The following is a 19,208-nucleotide window of genomic DNA, read 5'->3' on the forward strand; positions in this document are numbered from 1 at the left end:
ACAAGAGGCATGAGGTCAATGACACTCAGTAATAATATTCTTGGATTTGACGTACACGCAGTGGTACTAGTCGATGTGGATACAAGATGCTTCTCAGAAAGGAAGCCAGAGATATCTTTCTGACGCCTGGTTCTCAGAATATCATACTCTGTCAGAAGGAAGGGGCGTCAGTTTCAGTGAGCGGTGCTTGTGGAGAATACTGACTCTGGTCATTTTCGAAAGTAGCTTCGCAGAGAACCCATCGATATGGTAGGCTAACAATCCTTAAGTAGGAGTCAGTTTTACACATGAATTTCAAATAAAACGAGGAAGATACTAAAATTCTTCCATCTTGGTCTTCCACCGAGATGAAATGCACATGCTCTGCAAAATGTAGGAAAGTCATTTGACCACAGCACGTTTCCTCATTTGAAGGAAGGCCGATATGATCTTTTGGGAAGGGTGTGTGTATGAGGGGAGATAGTAGGAGATAGAGCAAGACAAAGCATGTTGGGAAAATACCCACCAGAGAAGCATAATATGACAGCTCGGAGAAACGACATGTCAGGCACTTAGCACTAACGCCTATCCAACCCGATTTCTAGGTGAGTACGGTCGTTTAATGTCCGACATCATACTCATTCGTCACAGTTTTTAAATACCACGGTGCACTCACATTGAGTGTTATACAATCCCCTCCGAAAGAGAAGGAAGACAGTTCAAACCCAGGTATTACATACTAGTGCATGTAGCAGGGTGAATGATTGACGGGTCGCCACTTGAAACATGAGAAAAGGGAATTCTGTTTCCAGGAAGCCAGACATACGAGGAACATGGACACATGCAGTGAGCGGTTGTTGGTCTCAACCTCCTGGACGATATACAATGTGCACCACGGGCTAGTTATCGGGGTAAGAGTTCAAGTTGATAAGTACCACTCGATTGTCAAGTCGGAGGAGATACAATCCGACCTTGCACGCCGTGTGATATATGGATGCATCATCCACTGTCTTCTCCTAGGCCATATAGTCCATTTATGAGCAACGCACTGCAGTGATGGACCATCTTCTCGATCACTCCGCTCGTGCTATCATCTGTGGTCTAGTGAATAGTCTTTTCACTGCTGAACAGTGAAGAAACGAGTAACTTGGGGTTGCGTGAGTTACATTGGAGCAATTCGCTGCGCTGGGCAGTGGGCATACATAGTCCCTGCAGCTCGCCATGCATAACGTACTGAAAGCGCGGTCAAGCATGAAAGTATCGTGTCAAGTCGGAATATTTTCTTTCCCACGGTCTTCCATCCTCTTCATCCAGACTTCGGAACCCGACTCTGTACTCAATCTGCACCACAAATGGCGTCCAGGATCGCGGTCAATGCGCTCAAGGCTTCTGGTCAGTGCTGCAGGAAACCCTGCCATTCTGTGTTAAGCTGAAGTTCTGGTCATTGCTTGCAGCTCGGCCACGCGCCATCCCTAACTTTGCACGGGTTGTCAATGCGTACGTTCGACGTCGGTCTTCAAAAGAATGAGTTTGTTTGACGATACCCATGCAGGCGCGCAATGAGCTCGAATCCCCCACCTGAGCAACGCGCTGCGGAAATTATTAATACCCTCCCTTCCTCGCCGAGTCTAATTACCAAGACTGGTTCTGCAATCCTCGGTACCGGTCTTGTTGCAACTGCTATCTCCCAGGAGCTCTACGTTGTGAACGAAGAGACCGTAGTTGCTGCCGGCACTTTCATTCTTCTTGCCTACATCGCCAAGGTAAGTTGGTTGTAATTGCGCTCTCAACAATCATTATAACTGTGTTTTCACGCAGCTTGTTCGGGAACCATACCGTGACTGGGCAAATGGTCACATTGAACGCATTAAGAACGTTTTAGAAAGCTCGCGAACGGAACACACTCAGGCAGTGAAGGACCGCATCAACTCCGTTGAGCAAATGAAGGATGTTGTTTCATTGACCCAGGGTCTCTTTGCTCTCTCGAAGGTGAGCGACAGTTACCTATTAGTTTGATGGCCGCTTAGCCACCCTCTTCTTGAGTAGGAGACCGCTCAGCTGGAGGCAAACGCATTCGTCCAGAAACAGAAGGTCGTTCTTGCTTCTGAGGTGAAAGCTGTTCTCGACAGCTGGGTTCGTTATGAGCAGCAGCAGAAAGAGAGCGAACAGCTTGAGCTTGCCAAGAGCGTAATTGCCAAGGTTATGGCTGACCTTAACGACTGAGAAGATGCAAAAAGACATCTTGACCAGTGCAATCGCAGAGGTTGAGCGTGAGTACTGACTTATTTTTGCCCATTCGTATTTCAGTTCTGAGTCATGTTCTCTTTATGCAGAGCTCGTGAAAAGCAAGGCAATCTAGATGAATAACTGGTCACGGACGGTTGATTGCGGCTAAGCAGATCATGATAGAGTAGCGTAGTTTTTTATATAGCTAACTTCTATCATCCCACGAGTACAATGTCATATGTGCGGCCACTTCAGAATGGAAATTTTGAGCAAGTTCAACTTGAGTTCAACGAAGATGTTCACCGTTCGATGAGTATGTACCACAAAACCAAATGTGGCCAAACAGGAAATGGCCGTGACGACGCGCCTTGCTCACGCGTTTGGTCCGGCACGCAAGTCAACATCCTGTGCTGCAGCTCCCCAGCTTTCCTTTTCATTCACGACCTAACGCAGGGAGTAGCCAGCCATCATGGATTCAGACCTCATTAAACTCGTCAACCGGCTGCAGGACACATTCAGCAACCTCGGTGAGTTCCCGACAAAGACTATGTGAATTAGGGTTTGTGTTGACTTGGGTGCTGGGTAGGTGGTGAGCTGGATATGCCACAGCTAATCGTGGTGGGTGCACATTGGTGATCGTGGTACTCGAATAGCATTTATTCAGAAATTCTTTGGCAGGTCGGCAGTCAGTCTGCGGGAAAATCAAGTGTACTTGAAAAGTATGTGGCAATTATCGCATCTGAGTTATCATTCACCGTGCCTGTCATTAGCATCGTTGGTCCGCGACTTCCTTCCGCGTGGGCAGGGCATTGTCACCCGCCGTCCACTCGTCCTACAACTTATCCACACCCCTTCTCCCGATCCCGCAGCCCCTACACACACGGAATGGGGTCAATTTTTGCATATCGACAAGCGGTTCACGGATTACGACGAGATACGGAAAGAGATTGAGCAGGAGACTTTTCGAGTTGCCGGACAGAATAAAGGCATCAGCAAATTGCCCATTTCGCTGAAAATATACAGTCCTGATGTCCTGGACCTCACACTAGTGGACTTACCCGGCTTGACCAAGGTATGTCAATGTCAATTTTTACTGCAGGTACTCCTGACTTTTGTAGATTCCAGTCGGAGACCAGCCAAGTGATATTGAGAGGCAGATACGCGGTCTTGTTGTCGAATATATCTCCAAACCGAATAGGTTAGCCGTTATTTCTTGCTGTCGTGCTGCAGTTTTCTCATGTTTATTTAGTGTCATACTAGCTGTCTCCCCTGCTAATGTCGATCTCGCCAACTCCGACGCGTTGAAACTGGCTCGCTCCGTTGACCCGCAAGGACGTCGAACAATCGGGGTGCTGACAAAGCTGGACTTGATGGACGCAGGTACCAACGCGCTCGATATCCTTACAGGACGCGTCTACCCGCTGAAGCTGGGCTTCATTGGGGCTGTGAATCGGAGCCAGCAGGACATCAACTCAGAGAAAAGCATGCGCGACGCTCTAGATTCCGAGACCGAGTTCCTCCGCAATCATGCTGCATATCGGAACATTGCACACAAGAATGGCACCAAGTATCTTGCTAGAACTCTGAACCAGGTGCTGATAAATCATATACGCGATAAGCTGCCGGACATGAAAGCTCGCCTCAACACGCTTATGGGACAAGCACAGCAGGAACTGAATTCTTTTGGTGATGCGGCCATCTATGGGGACAAGAACCAGGTAAGTCATTCATCTGTCAAGATACGTAGGCAAATGAACTCAGTGCCACATAGCAAGGCGCACTCATCTTACGACTGATGAATAAATTCGCACACGATTTCGTGGCATCGATAGAAGGCACCAAGGTCGACATTTCGACCAAAGAGCTCTCAGGTGGCGCGCGCATATATTACATCTTCAACGACGTCTTTGGGCATGCGCTTGCTTGTATCGATTCGACCTCGAATCTTGATAATCAGGATATCCGAACTGCAATTCGGAACTCGACTGGCCCTCGGCCAAGCCTATTTGTTCCGGAGTCCGCCTTCGATCTACTAGTAAAGCCGCAGATCAAGTTACTGGAGTCGCCTAGTCTGAGATGTGTGGAGCTGGTGTATGAAGAGCTTGTCAAAATCTGCCACAATTGCACAAGCACAGTTAGTCATTCCCGTTGTCTAGTCCCGATTTACCTATTCAAACTCTACCACAATAGGAGCTGGAACGATTCCCCCGCCTCCACGCGCAGTTAATCGAATGTGTGTCAGAACTCTTGAGAGAACGACTCGGACCCACATCGGAATACGCACAGAGTCTGATCGAGATACAAGCCGCATACATCAATACCAATCACCCTGCATTCATATCGGGTTCCGCGGCCGCCGCGCAAGCTGCGACTTCTCCCGCTCCAAAACCTGCGCAGCCATCACGCGTATGAATATTTTCTGATTTGTTTGATCTGATGGCTCAACCTGCGCTTCTTTTGCTGTTAGCTCCAGAGTAATGAACCGATAAATGGCGCGCCTACACTAGAAGATGAGGATGAGTCCTCTGCTGAAGAACCTGTGGGAGTAAATGGAGTCCTATCTCGTGATGGGCGCTCCGTGTCATCGACAGTGCATGACCGCACACGAATTACCGGCTCAGGGCCTGCATTGCCTGCTGCGAAAGCATCATCATCCAAGCCGCATCCCGCTCATCCCCGTCACTCATCGGCGCAGCCCCAAGCGCCCCAACCAGGAGCACCTGGAACTTCCCCACATTCTGCACGAGAGACGTTCCTCAACTATTTCTTCGGGCAGAATGGTCCAGGGCCAATCGCGGGATCAACCGTGGAGAGGTCACATGCTGGTCCATCACCTGTACCCACAGGCCGGGACTGTTTCGAATGCGGAGACCGCGGGCCCCTACCGGTCTAATGGCCGGCAAGCGGACCCTTGATGGCAATAACGCCGCGTTTGATATGAAGAGCCTGGGGAAACATATCGAAGCCGTGAGTGTTTTGCACACAGATATCTGTACTTCTTGTGTGGGTTGATAACACGGTTTTAGATATCGTCTTCTGAACCTGGCTCGCAAATTACTCTGCGGGAGGAAATGGAGACGTCACTGATAAGATCTCTAATTTCGTCGTACTTCGCGATTGTCCGCCAGAGCATACAGGATCTGATACCCGAAGGCAATTATGCACTTTTTAGTCAACTACACCTCGCAGCAAGTGCAGAACCGATTGGTTGCATCTCTATACAAGCCGGAGCTTTTCGCGGATTTGCTGGACGAGGATGAGGCGTTGGTCGCCGAGCGGACGAGGGTAAAAGCGTTGTTGGACGCATACAAAGAAGCCTTCAAAACGCTTTCCGAGGTTAACTTGAAGCCCGTATAGCTGGCTCTACCAACTATTACTGCAACCTTACATAGTGTTTATGTTATAGACTCCTTTGGGTGTAGCTGAAATATCGTGTACGATTAGGTAGCGCGCTAGTAGACATAGCAGGTTTATTATCAAACCACAGCGAAACTAGTGCTAAGTATACGTGTACTCCGGATATCAGATTGCGTAAATATTTAACATTATAGCATCTAAACCGTACCAACAAGCCTTCGCGAAGTGATCGTCACAGAATGGACCCAAGATGCACAAGAGCAGTGTGTGGTGATGACGAGCCACCCGATTTCTAACAAGAAGGCAATTTTGTCAACAACAGCGCATTCAGCTCATAAGTCAGCCTTCACAGCGACCCATTTCTCCTTAGAGTGGTTACTATCTTTGACAGCGGGATCACCAGATCCCGTACCATCAGCGGCCTTGTCGGGTTCCTCCTCTGAGGTTATGCTTTCCTCAGTGTCGGCTTCAATACCGCCGTTGCTGCTGTCGGATTCGGAGCTTGACGATTCGCCTGCGCTCATGACAATGACGGGGATCACTGGTTCGGTCGCAGTCAGCGAAGTGGTGCTGCTGGAGGCACCCTCTAACTTCATGGCAGCCTCGGCGCGGTGAGCCTTTTTGGTTTTCGCACGCTCTTTCCTCTCAAGCTTCTCTTTGGCCTCCTTTTCTTCTTGCTTTAGAATTGTCTCACCATCAGGACGCGCATAATCAAGTACAGAAAGGCATTACCTCCTTGCCAGCCAGTTCTTCTTTCTAAAACGCTTTGTGAGTGACATCATCCAACGGAATGGGACTGAAGTACGGTACCTCCTTACGCTCTTTCTCCTCGGCCTATTCCATGGTATCAGATATTGCAACAGTACCAATTAAATGACAGGAACTTACCTCCTTCTTTTCCTTCGCCTCGCGCTTGAAAAAATTCAGCATAAACCGTCACGCGGATATTGTGCCATACGTACTTCAGCCTTCTCTTTCTTGAGCTTCTCACGTGTCTCGCGTTCCTCAACGACCCTGCAAGATAGTTGAGGTCATGATGCGCTTCTCAAGGTATGTCAACGTACCACTGCGCAACTTCATCAACGCATTCGCGTGGGCGGACCTTGTTCTTTAATAAGTAACCTTGAAGCGCAGCAACCTGGAATGGTGTCAGTCGCGAATATATCATCGACGCCGAAAACTTACGCTCAGCTCATTCTCAGGGATAGCATCTGCGAAACGCTTAGCAAGCTCAGAAATCTCAGTCTCATCAAGCACAGGAATAGTGTGACTAGGCGCCTTGCGCTTTGGCACGGGGAGGTTTTTCTGGGAGGCGTCAACGTTCTGGGGCAACTCTTCAGATGGAGATGCAGTGGCTGCGCCACCAGGGGGCTTGGAGGGGAAGAAGCATTTGAAAATGCCTTCAGCTTGCCATTTCGTCGCATGTGTGAAGTTCACCCAGACATCCATGCGGCCTGGACGGCTCAGAGCTGGATCAAGGCGCTCAATATGGTTAGTCGTAGCAAAAAGGAGTCTATGTAAGGTACATCAGTGGCGAGGTTTCAGATGGAAGTTATGCGACTCACCGGCCTTCTGCAGCGGCGACACCATCGAGGCTGTTTAAAAGTCCACTCAAGCTCAATGTTGATCCATCGTTAGTCTCATTCGTAGTGCTACTGGGGTTAGATGCTGTGGGAGCACCAGTTGATGATGCATCACGACTGACGGAGCGCGTGAACGCGGCGTCCAGATCTTCAAGAAGCAAAATACATCTGGTTATGAAAATAAAATGAACACCGGCAAATGACCTTCGATAACAGAGAAACATACCTGGATGGTACATGACCCATCAATGTTGTCAGCGTATTATCACTCATCCTGATTTTGGCAAAACATTAATAGTCGGTTACTCAGTGACTCGAGCCAGTCTTACCCCTTTGACGACAAGCTGACAACGTAGATATCCAAACCCAATTCACCCGCCAATGAATGTATCAAGGAAGTCTTGCCGCTATGACCAATGGAGCGTGAGTATCGGTGATAATCAGAACGCAATGATCGTACGAACCTTCCAGGAACACCGTGCAACAGATATCCACGGCGAAACGGTATACCTGAATGGCGTCAGTCTGATTTCAACGTTAAACTATCTCTCACGCACCTCTTTCAGCATACCTGTAAAAAGCAATTGATGTTCTGATAGCAATTCGATTCTAGAAGCTCACTCACCAATCCTCAGAACACAGGAAGTCCTTGCAATCAGCCAAAAGCATATCTTTAACGCCTGGTTGCAACACAATTGAGCTCATAGGGCGCTTCTGGCGAGCTCCATTCCAGCGCCAACATCCATACGTCCTTAGAACGGAATGAGATACGTTTGTACCTTAATGACAAGCCGAGACTCACGTATCGGCCATGAAAATATGAACGCGATGTTCGGCATCCTTTTCATACTCGCGCTTCGCCTCAAGAACGAGTTTCTTCAAAATGTCATTGTTGCGAGCGATCACACTGCAGGGCGATGAGCATGCTGAACGACCGCTATGACAAAAGAAAAAGAGAAAAAAAGAACTGGCCTAATCTTCAGGGCCGAACCATGACCATAGTCTGGGTAGCGCTTGGTCCTGGTTATCTATCAAAACACGTTAGTATTCCGAGGACATTACCGAACAGTAATAGCATGGTATCACATACCCGAAGCCAATGGCCACGGTAATAAATGGTGTGAGTGGTATCTAGCAAAAGATTAAGCCACGTGAAACCTATATATGGCAATTACCCTACCTATACTTGGCATGAACGCCACCTTGCGTTTGCGACGCCCGTGTACGAGAGCATCTTCATCCTCATCTTCATCATCATCTTCCTCATCTAGGTCACCGGTCGTTGACTGCGTGAGACCATTACGGCCAACCGTCCTTGTAGTGATTTCAAATTCACGACTGCGTCCCCAGGCCGGTTGCTGGGCTTAGCGTCAATACCATTCATGGTTGGTCATGTTCAAATTGCTACCGACCTTCGAAAGCCAGTGCATCAGCCTAGAAACAGTGGTAAGAACTTGGTCACGGTTTTGGTAGATAAAATTTACCAGTCATACGGATAGTCTTCCTGGCTGAAATGTGCGGTCAAGAAGAAAGCTGCAGATATAAACATTAGTTGCAGATAGTCAGTGAACTCTAGAGTGTTCCGTACAGTCAAGGAATGTATGCCATGCTCCCGCCGAGGCTCTTCTGGCTGTTTCGACAGTCCCACCGATGACAACAAGTTTCTGTAGTGAAAACTTGACCGTCAGTACATTCTCTGGTCCTCAACGGACGCATGCGTACGAGAGTGTCTTGTATTGCGTTGGCACTGCCCACCCCCAGTGGGGACAGCATACTCTTGAGTGCATCCATTACGAGGATGAGGGAATTGAAGAAAGTAAGTGGAGGCGCACTTCCTCCCGTTACGAACGGTCTTTTAAAGGTATCTTATTGGCGCCTCGTGTGCAGGGTGACGGACAAGAGTGACGGGATTAATATCTCGGTACGCTTCCCCGGTTGAAAGCGAGTATGGTAAATAATGTTCTGGCGTGCGATCTGAAAAGCATTAGGGCAGCGGACAACCAAAAAGGGTGCCCACACAAGATAAGCACACATAAACTTCGCTAGTAAGCAATTCATGTGTTCCATCCCCATCACAACTTCAATGAAACGCCAGTTCCTATGTGTCCATTTTACGTCCCTCAGCCTCAAGTCCATCAATTGCTTAAAGTCCAAATGTTCATCTACAACTATAGATTCGAGGCAGTTCAACTGGGATAACTAAAGTTGCGGCGTTCGCCCTAGGTCCTGCGATTCATGGCGGAGCAATTAAAGACCTTCGCTTATTGCGGTCTGGCGATACTCAGGTACTAGCACCTATCCCATGCTATTCGCGTGGAAACATACCATTATCTTTCATTCTCCAACTTGGTTCCTTGTAAGCTCAGGTCTTGCGTATTTCCCTGTGGTGCTAACAGTTGTACATAAAGCCTTTGCCTCTTTCTGGCCCACAAAAGAGCGCATAACGAACGCCTTCTTATGTACCCCGCGGTGTCATAATTGGACCCGAACTAACCTGACAAAATCGGCCGACCGCGCTAAGAGTAATACATGCCGCTCGTAATCAGTTCTGAGTTCAAACAATCATTCATCGCACGGGTAAACGGGTCTCGAGGGAAGTAAGGGAAGTATTGACCTTAGCAACGACGAGTCCATATTTTTTTCGTCCGCAAGTTCCATGGCATGATGGAGGAATCCCCTGAGTGGCGGTCCTAAGGATAATATGAAATGGAATCTGGCCAGCGCAACCTTGCGTCCCCCCAGATTAATTGCAGCCCGAGTGCCAGCGAGATTCGAAGTCGTTGAACATTCGGATCCAAAGTCTAGGACACAAAACAAGTGGATAGGAGAGCGAAGTTTCCACGAAAGGTATTACGAGCATTAAAGTTGTCCAATCATTGTTCGCTGACTTTCCGCCACATAGGTGCTGGGCCTCCTCTGTGGGTAATGGGCATGCGGCGGAACTCCATCAAGTCTGCGCCGGATTGTCGGAAATGATCGCCCGCAGGTACCGGAGCATGCAAGTTGTACAGGAATACGAGTCACGAAGAGTAACAGAGAGTCACTGTCTTTCTGGAAGGTGACTCCAGAGTTGTACGTATGCCCCCGGTGTTACTCACGAAGAATCCCGGCATTCAAGAGCAAATCATAGCATTTCTTTCCATGACTTGCGAGTCTGAATGGAGGCCTTCTAAACGGATTTGGCCGATCTTTCAGCATTGTCTGGACTGATGGGCCAGAATTATCTGCCACAAGATCGTCCCCGTTTGGAATCTAAAGTTGGTGATCTTGATAAATACGACAGGTAACCCTACTGCCTCAGCAAGAACACACTGCGTGCGCCACTCAGTGGAGGGAGTCATATTCCCATCGCCACTGCCAACGCCAGTGAGTCTGATTCCTGAACATACCACACCCAAGTTCACACAGATAAGTTCCCAGCCCCTGTCAGAGCTCCACCACACGACCCACCACGCACCAAGGCACGTCGACGAATACAGATTTAGAACCCTTTTGAAGTTCTATGTCAGTATCGTTAACGCTGCTGCGCGTCACAAGACATAAGGACACGTCAGCACGGAGGATCCAGTTGTATGTTCATGTTATGTTATATCCCTCGAACCAGCTATCTGGCAGTCGTCAATGCAGGTCAAGGGCCCAGAGTCTCGAAGCTTACCATGCATTGTCTCACAGAGCTATGTTTAACCGACCTCACGTGGTGAGTGCAGACTGCCCGGTCGATGCCAAATTAAAATCGGTCGATACACAAAGCAAGTGGTGCAATTTCGAACAGCTGCTCAACCAAAGAGGCAAAATTGAAGGACTTATGCGCTTACAGCATCTCCACGAGCAATTGCGTGGCGACACGCGAATGCATGCAGGTTCACTAAGGTTGGAAGCTCATGACCTGTGAGGCCGCCACATCAATAGCTCCAAAGCCAAATGGCAAAATAAGTCTAGCGTCTTGGAGTGGGCAGTCATATTACTCTCTTGCTTCAAACAAGGAAGGTAGTGACACCATGTCCGCGGCTATCACTTAGCAGACTCTATGATCACTTGCAAAACATGCTGGGACGTGGAATAAAATACAACCGACTGCTGTGTATGTGGCGCAACAATCAAACGAAGGTTCCCGGGCGGGCCGCACCCAGCGGAAATGAAAAAAAACAAACAGGCAGACTGTGCGGAGGGCCATGTTGACCTTCATAACGATTGCTTACCAACATACGGACCTCATGCTCCGGTGACCGGAACGGGATGAAGAGCAGGGCCACACGAACTTGAGAAATTCAAACAAGAGAACCGTCGGCGGCGGTGTAAAATTCAAAGTCACAAGCCTAACAACTGACCTCAAACCCCCAATCAATCTTGCGAGTTGCGGCGGTTAGATATCTCGTCAAATGCTTCAAATTGCCGTCAGTTTAGCTCACCTAAGCGGTAATGAGTTCTGCAGAAGGCTAAGCATTGAACCAGTTGATGGGACTTCTACGCCACCAAAACCTTGGCAGGATCTCGATAGTGCTGGACATTGCTATTGCATATGCAAAGGGGTTTCATGAAAACCAGTAGCAGAAACTGAGCCACAAGACACACGAGGACGCACTTAATCTCTACGTAGCAATTCTCCCATCTCCATGTCGTCCACGTCATCCCTCGGAGGAGAAATGACCAGTCCTTCGGTCATCTCTCTCTTTACACAGAGTTGCTCTGCAATTATTACTGTCGTTGCTGACCATGCGAAAATAACGAGCCAGAAGAACAGAGAGGTGGGTATCGAAGCTGAGTAATAAGTCGTGAGCACGAGGTGGCTGAAGGCGAGGGTTAGCGCAAAATCCAAGATGAGGCGCGGCCGTCGAATGAGAATACATAAGTAGTATATGCTGAGTATGGTTAGATTATTGTGACCTCCTGGACTGTGCATCACATACTCTGCAAAGGATGCGATCATCCATGAGAATGCTATTACCCAGCCTCGCATAGGGTCGGTCCAGCCATCCCATCTGCCTTCCTCCCACCCGGAACCGAGTTGTTTACCACCACTCCAGGCGCCATAGTAAGCGTTCCACCTATCTTCGCCGTGCATTCCACGCACTGTTGGACGGCCAGCCATTTCTCGCCAATCCATGATCATCCCTAGTGCGATCTCATTCTCAATCTTATGACTCAGCAGTATATGAAACGCACCAACATTAGTTGCCCCTCCTTCGAAGACGAGTGCGCTGGGCTCCGCAAAAATGGATAATAATGGGGGGATGAGGACGGAGAGAGTTATATAATGGAGAGTTTGCATTGAAACGATCTGAGGTGGACGCTCAACCGATTGAGAGCAAATACAGACAGAATAGAACATGCCTGAGATATAAGGAGAATCGGGTCCCAGCTAGCGTTCGATGCCCGAGACTGCGCTACCATAGCTTGCACAGTAGATTCAAGTTTGAGCCTCGATTAATTGCTAAACTCAGTGGTCGAACTTAGTAGTCAAAATGTGAACGGGTATGGGTGCTTATGTAATTGAAAGACCTGCTTTAATCGGTTGACTTGGTACGAAGTAGTTGAAGTTCCACGAGAGTTGATAGTCGTTGCCTGCCACGAATTCGACTCTGTTTGGCGTGTGGCAATGTCTTATGAGCATGTCAATGGAGGTGATGATGAGGACTTCCAAAACAACGACACTCATCTTCCGGTCTCCCTCTCGAGGATTACCGCAGTACACCCGGACCTGGCCATTAGACCTTCTGTGTACTACGGAGAAGGCTCCTTCGATGCGCCTTCCTCTGACGAAGGCGAGGGTCTCATTGAGAAGCAGGTCAATTTTACTCTTTTAAACGACCGGAATGTCTTCGGTGACACGGAGCCGGGCAACGGCTTGCTAGTAGGAGGAAACCGAGTCAGTCGTAGCTTTCATTCCATTGCTCTCATCTCTTTACTTACGTCGGTATCGAAGAGGCCCGCTAGCCTCAAGTACCTGATTATCTCCCTAGCATCACTAGTTTTCCTTTCCGCCTCCATTGGACTGTTCGCTGCGACATCTCTGTATAACGGTCAGACCTATCGACTACCAGGTGCCAGGAAAATATCCTTGGACCATATATTCAATCGAACATTTAGTGCCTCTCGGGAGGGTGTGGACTGGGTTCGTGAAGGTCAGTTGCGACACCGTGTAACTTTTGCCCTCATGAACATATTTCGTAGCCGGCGATGGGGTGTTCTCTATCTTTCAGAATGGACAAATTCAGCTTGTTGACCTAAGAAACAACAAAACGAGTGAACTTGTCTCCGCGATAGACATCAAGGACGTGAGCTCCCATTTCTAGATTTATCGTGCACCAGGCTAAGAGCTTCCCAGGATGAGGGGAATATTATTCACTGGACAGATTGGAAGCTTTCGCCGGACATGACGTATATACTTGTGAAGACCGACCATCTGAAGGTCAATACCTTCCATGTACAGTCCTCAAATGCTGATCTGTAACCTCTAGCAATGGCGTCACTCGAGTTTTGGCAATTACTACGTGCATAACCTGGAGACTAAAGTAACATACCCATTAGTGCCACCCACTCATCCCCCAGTCATTTCTTATGCTACCTGGTCCCCAACCGGGCAGTCTATCGCGTTCGTTGCTGCCAATGACATATACGTTCTGCCATCTCCGTCGTATGCGCCATTTCGATGCTCATACAATAAAGCCTTCTGATAGCTTCTCCAACAGTGCTTCCGCTTCTCCCATTCGTGTCACTAGCTCGGGAAATACGTCCTTGTTCAATGGTGTGCCCGATTGGATCTACGAGGAAGAGGTTTTCTCAGGCGATTACACCCTGTGGTGGTCTCCCGACTCCAGCAAGATTGCTTTTCTCCGCCTCGATGAGACTGAAGTCGACGAATTTCGGTTCCCAATCTACAATCCCACAGATGATTCTTATGCTGTGATTCCATATACCGAAGATGTTGTCATCAAATACCCCAAACCAGGCTACAATAACCCTCTTGCTTCTGTGCATGTTTTCGACGTCGCACAGTATCTAGAACGATCTGAAACATCTTCTGACTCTGCCGAGATATATATTTCTGACCTCACTTGGGAAGGTCGCTTCCCCGTAGCTAACAGTGTCATCATGGATTTGACTTGGGTTGGCCAATCGACGCTCATTGTCAAGGAGGTTACTCGCGCTGCAGATAATGGTAGTGTTGTGTACTTTGATTTAACAAACACGGGAGGTACAGAGACCTTCGGAACGGTAGTCCGAAGGCTTGGCAGTGATGGTGAGGAAGGTGATGAGGGCTGGATTCAAAGTGTAGGTGGCTTGCATCATTTCGTGGTCATTTCTTACTGAAAACCATTACAGGCCCAAAATATTGTCCCTCTTCCAGACACCCTGCGTTCGGGGGATTCACCTGCATATCTAGATATTGTACCAATCGACGGCTACAACCATATTGCTTTATTCGATCCCGCTGAGAGTAAGACTCCACGCTTTCTCACTTCCGGGCCATGGGAAGTCACGGGAGGCATCAAAGCAGTGGATACACAAAGAGGATTGATGTAAGTGAATATTTTATTTTTAATTCCCGTCGGAACTTCATGACTCATTGCGCCCATATACCGCCTACAGATATTTCCAAGCCGCACGGTCATCAACTCAACGTCACATCTATTCAATCCCAATTTCAACATTAAATTCAGGATCTGTAGAGCCGGTCTCGCTCACAGATGAATCAATATCCTCTTCATACAGTGCTAGCTTTTCATCTGAAGCAGGATTTTATCTTCTTAATTACAACGGACCAGGTGTACCATGGCAGCGAATTGTCGAGGTCGGCAACAATGGTAATTTCATCTCTATTTACTGGAACTAGTGCTTACACCTTAGCTCCAGATTTCGATTATGTCCTAACGGACAACTCTGCATTAAATACCACACTGGCTGAATTTGAAACTGCCAGCGTCACGTATTCAACTATAGAAAGTGATGGCTTTGGTAAGTTCATCTGATGCGTTCTTCTCGCGATGAAACTTTATACACCTTCTCAGAACTGAATGTGAAGGAAATGCGCCCTCCGCGCATGGATGACTCAGGGCGGACGAAGTACCCAGTCTTATTCTTCGTGTTAGTACACACCTTTTGAAACCCACCCCACTTATTTCTTGTATATTCAGATACGGTGGGCCAGAGAGTCAGCAGGTCAATGTCGAGTACAAACGAGACTGGCATGACTATCTCGTTTGCACACTCCAGTATATCGTTGTCGTCGTAGATGGTCGAGGGACTGGGTTCAAGGGGCGGCAATTGCGCAACCCGGTAAGGAATAATCTTGGCTTCTGGGAGACCCAGGACCAGATCAATGCCGCACGGTACGGAATGCCTGATTTTATGGTGACATGTGATATTAACAATTTGGCAGCATCTGGGCTGGGAAAGAATATGTTGACCCGAAACGTATCGGAATTTGGGGATGGGTGAGCCAAGTTTCTGGATTCTGTAGCCAATGTATTAATTGACTGCTGCAGTCGTATGGTGGGTTCATGGCCTCCAAGGTTGCGGAAGCAAGTGCTGGGATCCATACTTTGGCCATGGCCGTCGCTGTATGTATATCTCTTTACTGACGAAGTCGCTGCGCTCACTGGCGTGTTTAGCCTGTGACCAGTTGGAGACTATATGATTCCATTTATACAGAACGGTACATGAGCTTACCTGACGATAATCCTGGAGGCTATATCAACGCCTCCATTTCACATGTAGAGGGCTTCAAGAACATAGACTACCTCCTCGCGCATGGCAGCGGAGATGACAATGTCCACTACGCAAACACGGCTCACTTGTTGGATATGTTCACAGAAGCCCAGGTCAGAAACTTCCGCTTCAGGATGTTCACAGACAGGTTCGCCAATGGACTGCTTTCCACGTGATACAACGCTGACTATTCAGTAGTGATCACTCAATCAGTCGCAGAGGTGCGAATAGAGAGGTTTACGAGTACATGGCTCTTTTCCTTATTGAAAAGTGGGGAAAAGGTGGTCGGCGACGCGGCTGGTGATTGGACACTAGTAAACGTATGTGCAATGTACATAGATCTGCGCGTGTCGTAAATTTCGAGATCGGAAGAAGCGGGGAAACTCCTGAGGGTAGTTTGATCATCTCGTGTTATCTGTGGATACTATAACGGTAGGCTCCCAAAGAGGCTAGGATAAGTGTACTGCCACTTTGTACTTGCGCCCCAAACCTCGTGAAGGGAAACCGCCTCAATTGTAATGTCCTGGACGCAGCCAACGATCTTCACCATTCCGATATGGTAGCTCAGTTTCGCATAAATCTTTACCGATGGGCCTTTAACTACCTGCGTCAAGAATGCAGGCCTTCATGAACTTCGCTTACGAGGAGAACGTAGACTCGGAAGAAGCTAAGTAGAAGATCGCATGCGCTGGCAATGCGCTAGAAAATAACTTTGTGTGACGGCAGGATCCGTGTGCTGGGTATACATTGGACGTATTCGCTTTGACGCCCGCCTTTCAAGTTACGTTTTCGGCAGACGACCATGCTGCAATGCGTGTATTATGCTCCTGAGTACTAGATTCGAAGGCTTTGGTTCGTCATTGTGGAATTACTGGCCCATCTTCCCTTAGACCCTTCTGGCAACCGAGAATACAACTTGGCGGCAAACTGGAAATCTTTTCATCTCCAGACGATCTCCAAAGGAAGCCTTGATGGGCCCTCACCTGGAAGGAGCGCGCCCTCTGATAAGTCTAGAACACCATGCTCCGCCTAACTTTGGTGTGTGCAATGCCTACGCGTGTCGTCAAAGCCTTAGTAGCGAACGCCTGATCTAAAGCCTACAGTGATTCCGATCCCGAACCATCCCTTTTGCTGCGATTCAGAGGATCGATCACTTATCACCATACAGTCTTACAACGCAAAACACTGGGTATCATTCAATTACATACCTACTCAGCTGCAGCCGGTGGCCACTTCTACTGGTCTTACTTTTTAGTACTATCTCATGTGTGCAACCCTGGAACCATTCTCGCGGTCAGTGCTGGAAGGCTGAGTGCGTGTTACTAGAAGAATAAGGGTGAGGACAATATTTCTTTATCTCCAGCTCTCGACCCAGTACTACCTATTTTTTGGCACTCGGTGGTTCCTGGTTCCCAGCTAGAACAGATGTTCTTCGATGGCGGTTGGCACTACGTAAGGTTAGTTTCGAGCATAAGACATTCGCATCTTGCATCTCTTTGAGTGTGGTTTTGCTGAGCGCCGGTTTCATTTTGTCGTGCTACAGAGGTGGCTTCAGTGGGCGTTGATTCCAGCCCTCGGGCTAAGTAGATGGTTTTGGTGGGCGCTGGTTTTGTTCCTCGTGCTAAGGAGCTTCTGGCTCCTGTCGGACGCTGTTGAGTTCATTTCACCTGGATATCACCGCTCTCACGGGGAAGCTTGATGCTGGACCCGTTCTGCTCCCTCAGCCATTCGTGGCCACATCGCTGGCACTGACCGGCAGGTTTGGACTAGTAACTTTTCGGTGCGCTCGGTGATTGATAGGCTTCTTTGAGCTGCTCTTGGACCGTTATGGTGCTCGCCATCCAGGTACTCGGGGAACTGCGTATCTCGCACTCATTTGGCAGCAAGTCTCTACGTGTAGAACTTTGGAACTTGCGTCATGCTGAAAACGGTAAGCGTTGTTGTCTCCCATTGCGTCTTCAAATCTGTTTACCGAGCTCTCCACATGCCACTTGCCCTCGAGAAGTCCCTAAATAGCTCTTTGGCGCGATAATCGGATGCAGTCAACTTTCTGGAAATAGAAGCCTTCAGATCTCTAAATCCATGCCCCGCGATGTCCTGCCCTTGTTGCATAAAAGACTCTGTTATACCAGAACAAGCACGCTCTGTTGAATACACTCGGGAAGAGGAGTGCATAGCGAACATCTTGTTCTCACCTTACCTCGACGATCCTTTTTCAGGCTCGGGCGATTGCACATGCTCGACCCATCTAAGGAACGACCGACTACGCTGCACATCTACAACTTCGGGAGTGTGTTTGGCAATCGCAAGATTATCAAGGGGGAAGACAAGACAACCACTTTGTGAGTTCTCGGGATGTTCGATTGCTTCGTATGTTCATTCTCTATCGCTGTAACAGATATTTTATGCAAAACACTCGGAGTTCGTTGCATTGGACTTTTGATCTGCACGCTGATGGCCCAGATGGCCCTCTGCTTTGTCGGGCTCAGTCTTCGTACAATGGACCACCACTAATGGATGAAGTCAACCATGGGCCTACTACTTTGTCCATGACGGCTGTCAGACGGACAGTCAAGATGGAGAGGAAGCTGGGAGCTTTCGACGGAACGGTTTTCTTCAAGGGTCCTGATCAGAAGGAGTATCGCTGGCAGACAACTGCACGGCTGTTTAGTGCTGTGATGGAGGTGCGTACAGGGGCAGGGGATATGAGGGTATTTATCACGTAGTTCCTGCCAGTGTTTAGATGCAGAGGATGCCCTCATAGCAACATATCGTATTACGTCCATGTCGGTGACGAAGGATGGCGTTCTCGTGGTTCAACCCGTACGTCTCCATCTTGTGATCCCTAGTCTATGTGATCATTTTTTCAATAGTCAGGGAAGTCCATGCTCGACTTGCTCGTCGCTACCAGCCTCGCGATGCGCACGCCCAATAACTGAAACGTTTTTCGGGTACTATCTCTTTCGCCTCTGCTTAGAGGAACTATATCTAATTCAAATGTTTACATTGATGCTATTTTTATTGCGCTCGTCGTGTTTTCGTAAATCACCGCATCTAAATCACCGCATCGACTAACTACTATTGGTGTGTATCTACGCATAAACAGAGTCAAAAAAAATGTCACCAACAAGGGCTTACACTTCGAGAACAGGTCGTAATTGGGTCTAAGAACACTCGTTTAGTATGCGTGCATCCATTCATTTAGCCCGTGACGGGCACCACTGACGTTTTCTCGTGAACAACTCGGACCGTAAGTTCCTTGAACACAGTACGATTTCCATATTGACCTGTACTTGACTTTTCAATTGCCCGACCGACCAAAAACCAGTTGATGCATTTCTCTCTTTTTTGCCC

General features: G+C 48.4%; 6 protein-coding genes across 6 annotated transcripts; 4 read left to right on the forward strand and 2 right to left on the reverse strand.

Annotated features, from left to right (window-relative positions):
- The first annotated feature begins 1,255 nt into the window (after positions 1-1,255).
- Positions 1,256-2,462, forward strand: EDB91DRAFT_1143546 (ATP4, subunit B of the stator stalk of mitochondrial F1F0 ATP synthase). The gene is made up of 7 exons (XM_041319098.1): positions 1,256-1,371; positions 1,434-1,476; positions 1,532-1,742; positions 1,798-1,968; positions 2,026-2,178; positions 2,207-2,249; positions 2,313-2,462. The coding sequence occupies exons 1-7, from the start codon at positions 1,332-1,334 to the stop codon at positions 2,336-2,338; spliced, it is 687 nt and encodes a 228-aa protein (XP_041175431.1). The 5' UTR covers positions 1,256-1,331; the 3' UTR covers positions 2,339-2,462.
- A 33-nt stretch (positions 2,463-2,495) lies between these two features.
- On the forward strand, positions 2,496-5,676 carry EDB91DRAFT_1143548 (Dynamin central region-domain-containing protein). The gene is made up of 12 exons (XM_041319099.1): positions 2,496-2,732; positions 2,792-2,823; positions 2,884-2,911; positions 2,976-3,277; positions 3,324-3,403; positions 3,455-3,923; positions 3,977-4,339; positions 4,396-4,611; positions 4,673-5,019; positions 5,076-5,172; positions 5,232-5,324; positions 5,359-5,676. Exons 1-12 carry the CDS (start codon positions 2,675-2,677, stop codon positions 5,560-5,562), a joined length of 2,289 nt encoding a protein of 762 aa, XP_041175432.1. The 5' UTR covers positions 2,496-2,674; the 3' UTR covers positions 5,563-5,676.
- On the reverse strand, positions 5,677-9,089 carry EDB91DRAFT_1143555 (P-loop containing nucleoside triphosphate hydrolase protein). Its single transcript, XM_041319100.1, has 21 exons — positions 8,868-9,089; positions 8,734-8,809; positions 8,630-8,678; positions 8,558-8,579; positions 8,326-8,503; positions 8,236-8,276; positions 8,118-8,173; positions 7,948-8,052; positions 7,771-7,896; positions 7,703-7,716; positions 7,610-7,655; positions 7,475-7,552; positions 7,372-7,419; positions 7,128-7,313; positions 6,748-7,075; positions 6,627-6,700; positions 6,525-6,576; positions 6,451-6,474; positions 6,373-6,396; positions 6,295-6,318; positions 5,677-6,239 (listed from the first exon to the last, which is right to left on the reverse strand). Exons 1-21 carry the CDS (start codon positions 8,934-8,936, stop codon positions 5,895-5,897), a joined length of 1,965 nt encoding a protein of 654 aa, XP_041175433.1. The 5' UTR covers positions 8,937-9,089; the 3' UTR covers positions 5,677-5,894.
- A 2,638-nt stretch (positions 9,090-11,727) lies between these two features.
- On the reverse strand, positions 11,728-12,536 carry EDB91DRAFT_1056033 (integral membrane protein S linking to the trans Golgi network-domain-containing protein; the record flags this gene model as incomplete). Its single annotated transcript, XM_041313975.1, has 4 exons — positions 11,728-12,004; positions 12,053-12,257; positions 12,309-12,423; positions 12,459-12,536. 4 exons carry the CDS (start codon positions 12,534-12,536, stop codon positions 11,728-11,730), a joined length of 675 nt encoding a protein of 224 aa, XP_041175434.1.
- A 205-nt stretch (positions 12,537-12,741) lies between these two features.
- Positions 12,742-16,158, forward strand: EDB91DRAFT_1056007 (dipeptidyl aminopeptidase; the record flags this gene model as incomplete). The annotated part of the gene is made up of 15 exons (XM_041313971.1): positions 12,742-13,011; positions 13,069-13,267; positions 13,317-13,420; positions 13,471-13,554; positions 13,604-13,779; positions 13,835-14,417; positions 14,469-14,665; positions 14,736-14,950; positions 14,994-15,101; positions 15,155-15,230; positions 15,281-15,475; positions 15,526-15,580; positions 15,632-15,706; positions 15,758-16,002; positions 16,053-16,158. The coding sequence occupies 15 exons, from the start codon at positions 12,742-12,744 to the stop codon at positions 16,156-16,158; spliced, it is 2,688 nt and encodes an 895-aa protein (XP_041175435.1).
- Positions 16,159-18,089: 1,931 nt separating this feature from the next.
- Positions 18,090-18,793, forward strand: EDB91DRAFT_1055920 (uncharacterized protein; the record flags this gene model as incomplete). Its single annotated transcript, XM_041313965.1, has 4 exons — positions 18,090-18,196; positions 18,253-18,524; positions 18,565-18,677; positions 18,728-18,793. 4 exons carry the CDS (start codon positions 18,090-18,092, stop codon positions 18,791-18,793), a joined length of 558 nt encoding a protein of 185 aa, XP_041175436.1.
- Between the last annotated feature and the right edge of the window lie 415 nt (positions 18,794-19,208).

This window comes from Suillus paluster, assembly GCF_016628075.1.
Source record: "Suillus paluster strain FC165 chromosome Unknown EDB91scaffold_41, whole genome shotgun sequence".
NCBI lineage: Eukaryota > Fungi > Basidiomycota > Agaricomycetes > Boletales > Suillaceae > Suillus > Suillus paluster.

Coding starts and splice junctions, on each gene's coding strand:
- EDB91DRAFT_1143546 (XM_041319098.1), top strand. CDS start 1,332: ATGGCGTCCAGGATCGCGGTCAATGCGCTCAAGGCTTCTG. Junction 1,372..1,433: donor CAATGCGCTCAAGGCTTCTG/GTCAGTGCTGCA, acceptor CATTGCTTGCAG/CTCGGCCACGCGCCATCCCT. Junction 1,477..1,531: donor TTTGCACGGGTTGTCAATGC/GTACGTTCGACG, acceptor ATACCCATGCAG/GCGCGCAATGAGCTCGAATC.
- EDB91DRAFT_1143548 (XM_041319099.1), top strand. CDS start 2,675: ATGGATTCAGACCTCATTAAACTCGTCAACCGGCTGCAGGACACATTC. Junction 3,404..3,454: donor TATATCTCCAAACCGAATAG/GTTAGCCGTTAT, acceptor ATGTTTATTTAG/TGTCATACTAGCTGTCTCCC. Junction 5,325..5,358: donor TTTCGTCGTACTTCGCGATT/GTCCGCCAGAGC, acceptor TGATACCCGAAG/GCAATTATGCACTTTTTAGT.
- EDB91DRAFT_1143555 (XM_041319100.1), bottom strand. CDS start 8,936: ATGGATGCACTCAAGAGTATGCTGTCCCCACTGGGGGTGGGCAGTGCC. Junction 7,314..7,371: donor ATGGGTCATGTACCATCCAG/GTATGTTTCTCT, acceptor TTTCATAACCAG/ATGTATTTTGCTTCTTGAAG. Junction 7,076..7,127: donor GTCGCCGCTGCAGAAGGCCG/GTGAGTCGCATA, acceptor TACCTTACATAG/ACTCCTTTTTGCTACGACTA.